Source organism: Echinops telfairi, unplaced genomic scaffold (assembly GCF_000313985.2).
Source record: "Echinops telfairi isolate 266 unplaced genomic scaffold, ASM31398v2 ScPeMD7_3533;HRSCAF=4204_0, whole genome shotgun sequence".
Lineage (NCBI taxonomy): Eukaryota > Metazoa > Chordata > Mammalia > Afrosoricida > Tenrecidae > Echinops > Echinops telfairi.
Window position 1 is genome coordinate 39,976,722 of NW_022107431.1, and position 3,473 is coordinate 39,980,194.

General features: G+C 40.2%; 1 protein-coding gene across 1 annotated transcript in view; it reads right to left on the reverse strand.

Annotated features, from left to right (window-relative positions):
• The window catches only part of AK9 (adenylate kinase 9), a 160,358-nt gene that overhangs the window by 140,230 nt on the left and 16,655 nt on the right, over positions 1 to 3,473 (reverse strand). Inside the window, exons 2-5 of the mRNA XM_045294606.1 lie at positions 3,348 to 3,411; positions 2,653 to 2,705; positions 2,464 to 2,560; positions 803 to 915 (exon numbers count right to left, since the gene is read on the reverse strand). Of these exons, the coding sequence (XP_045150541.1) occupies positions 803 to 915; positions 2,464 to 2,560; positions 2,653 to 2,705; positions 3,348 to 3,411 (327 nt within the window). The remainder of the gene's footprint in view (positions 1 to 802; positions 916 to 2,463; positions 2,561 to 2,652; positions 2,706 to 3,347; positions 3,412 to 3,473) is intronic.

Below are 3,473 nucleotides of genomic sequence, written 5' to 3' on the forward strand. Positions count from 1 at the left end.
ATAAAACTCTCTCTTATACATGAGTCGCCGTGGATTTGTTTCTCCAAAGTACCTAGACTAATACAGGTGCTATAGCAATACGTGGTGAAGCAAGCAGATGGCACCCAGCTATCAGAAAGAAAAGGAGTCTTAAAGGGTTTTCTTAAAACAAGGTGAAGCATCAACTAAGTCCATGTGGAAGAAGCACACCATCCTTTATGATTCAAGGATTGTAAATAATAAAATTCAACTCTGGAGAAGGGAACAGTATTAGAGCTTAAGTTCTGGACACACAGTTTGCACAAGGCTATAGATAACAGTGGAAGCTCAAAGTCCGTTCGCAGAGTTCCCATGTAGATTTTGCCTCCAGTGAATCCCCTGGGGACCAGAGATGTGAATGGCTTTGCTATCGGACAGAGTGCACTGTGGGATGGGTTACTGGTTTTACTATTTCCTGCTTTCTTTTGAACTGAGGTGTTTCTCTATTTTATTTTGTCATTGTTAGTTTTGTCTCTTTGCCTTGGTTTGCTGTAGAAGAAATCCAGGATAGGTAAATCTCTAGAGACAGTAATTGGATTAATAGTTTCCTAGGGTGTGACAGGGGAGGTTGCTGGGCTAAGAACAATGAGCACAAAAAGAAGAATGTCCTAAAATTGATGGTGATGATGACTGTACAAATCTGTTTACTATGATTGAACTATTGAACTGTATGATTTGTGAATTATGTGTCACTAACACTGTTAAAAAAAGAAAATAACCAATAAAATGTAGAAAACTAACAAAAAAGGATTAGCATACTAGAAGAACAACTTAATAACATTACCTTAATATTGATTAAAATATCAGGTTTCAAGTTTAAGTTTTTGATTAATTCCATTTGGTCTAATGTACTTATGGCTTCCTGTGAAAATGATGGCATTTCAGTGATAATATAACCTGTAGAGAAACACAGAAGTTTAAAAGTTTTGTTATATTGTCAGTATAAGAATAAAGAAGGGTATTATTTATTATTATTACTTTATAAAATACTATCTAGTTATTGATGAATACTCAAGCAGGCCTGTGGTAGCTAGATAAATGTATGCCAACTTAATGTATCAAAGTGTTGGGTGGGATCCAACCTGCCATCAGGTCACAGCCTGATGGTACCTCCTTGTGGGCATGGCCTTCTCATAAGGAGGGTCCTGGGAACCCTCCAGCCCCCCCCACCTGCTACCAATCCTGAGAGCTTTCTTGATATATAATTACTTCTTGATATCAAGCTCTTCTTGATACGAACATGAGCACCATTGGATTTGCTTCTCTAGTCATCCTGGCCGAACACACATGAATCTATTTCAACCACAGGATTTGCCTCCAAGCTCATCTTTATTCTTCTCCCCTTCTTTTGCAAATGCTATAAAATTTGCCCTTTTCTGTTTAGACATCATCAGCTCCAGTAGGTTCTGTCTTGAGAAAATAGGTCCAAGGAGATTTCTGGGAACAGAAATCAGGGAGAAGATGGAGGGAATTGGGTGAAATCTGCTGATATCTAGAGTGCAAACTGGTGTCATTTTAGATCCCGTCTCTGCCTTAAAATACAGACTGGTGCCGAGCAATGCGGCCAGCGGCAGGACGTAGGGCTGGAACTCAGGGTAAGTAGGAAGCATCAGCAGGGACTATCAGCATTGGTCCGTGGACCACAGCTAGTCTGATGCTGATGCTGATGCTCAAGAGATCAATGCTAAAAGGTTGGGCCATCTGGACTTACTTATTTGTCACAGAGGGAACATCTGAAGAATAACAAACAAGCAAATAAAGCAGGACCCTGGGAATCTTGTGGCCAGGCCAAAAAAAAAAAAAAAAAAGAGCAACTCCAGAAAGGATTTGTGCCTCAGATAACACGTAAAGTTTTAAGTTGCTTGGCTATATTATTTTAGTTAAACCTCTATTTTTCTTTTTAACATTTTCTTTATTTTTAAGCACTTCATCCACATGCCATACAATTCAATAATTCAATCATATCAAGAAGAGTTGTACAACTATCACCACATTCTAGAGAACTTTCTTCTTCCTTATACTCACATATATATGTTATTCACATATATATATATTTTTAAATTCATATATATATATATTTTTTTTCTCATTGTGGCAAACATGCACAACAAAACATTCTCCAATTCCACAACCTCTACAAGTATAACAGTGTCATCGATTATACTCTTCATGTTGTACAACCATTACTGATATCCTTTTCTAAATTATTCTATAGCCATTAACATAAACTCAATGCTCCCTCAGCAACAGCGCTTTCTCCTTCCCCCGTGGTGACCATTGGCCAAGTCTGGTTTCTGTCTTTGTTTTTTAGTAGTTTTCTCGATAGAGTATTCACAGATCATACACTTCCATGGTTACACTGCTTTACAAAAAGAGCTGTATATACATCATCACAATCAGTGCTAGTGCATTTGGCCGCCTTTAGATGTGTTAAAGTAAACATACCAAAGTGAGCGACTTGTGGTGTGTTGAGCTTTTCCAACATGAGCTTTATGATCAGTTCATCTGGGACACTTTGGCCACTGAGCAGTATCGCTTGCAACTGTAAACAAGCATCGTATCAGCCGTTACTGTTCTACTGGCTGTGACACAGGGCTATTTCATCACAGCCCTTTGACATCTAGCATTGCTTACCATAGCTCCTGTTGGGGTTTTAGCCGAAATATGTTCTTCCAAAATCAATGCCGCTAAAGTAGGAATTCAAAATGTTAGTATACATGGGCATTAACCAGATCATCAAATTAATAAATCTATTGGAGTGTTTTGTACTTGGGAATAGAGATGAACACCTGGACACCAAAGCATATTTAGACATACTCCGCCAGTTAAGTGTAACCGAACACGAGGCGGCAGAATGTGTCCCGTGATGAACTTGTCTTCACCACGTGCCAACTAAAGGCTCGTGGGAAGTTAACGCCCTAAACAGCTCCACACCCTGGATGCAGGTGCCTTGTCTCAGAGGAGAACGCGGTGGTGAAGTGAGCCGACAGTGACAGTGGTGCATACATTGTGAAGTACTCTTAAGGCTACCAGGTGGATGCCACTCAGAGCTGCCCTATATTGGTTCTGACCTATAGTGACATTGTGCACAACAGAACCAATCACTGCCGATCCTCATCCTTGCTCCTGTGTGGAGGCCGCTGCTGCAGCCATTGGGTCAGTCCTTCTAGCCAAGGCCTTCCTCTCTTTGCCCCCCCTCTACTTCAGCAAAGCCTGAATCAGACGGTGTAGATGATGGGCAGATGGGTGCTCATTGTACCACTGTTTCCATTTTCCTGAATATGAGGAGAGCTTTATCATACAATGTTGGGGGAAGAAATAATATTTACCTTCGATACGAATGCATTTCCATGTCTGTGCTATATGATGGGCTAATGTTGTCTTCCCAGCCCCCTTAAAAAGAGAAATGCTATTTAAAATCCAATAGAATCGTGGTTACTCATATGCCAGTGCAA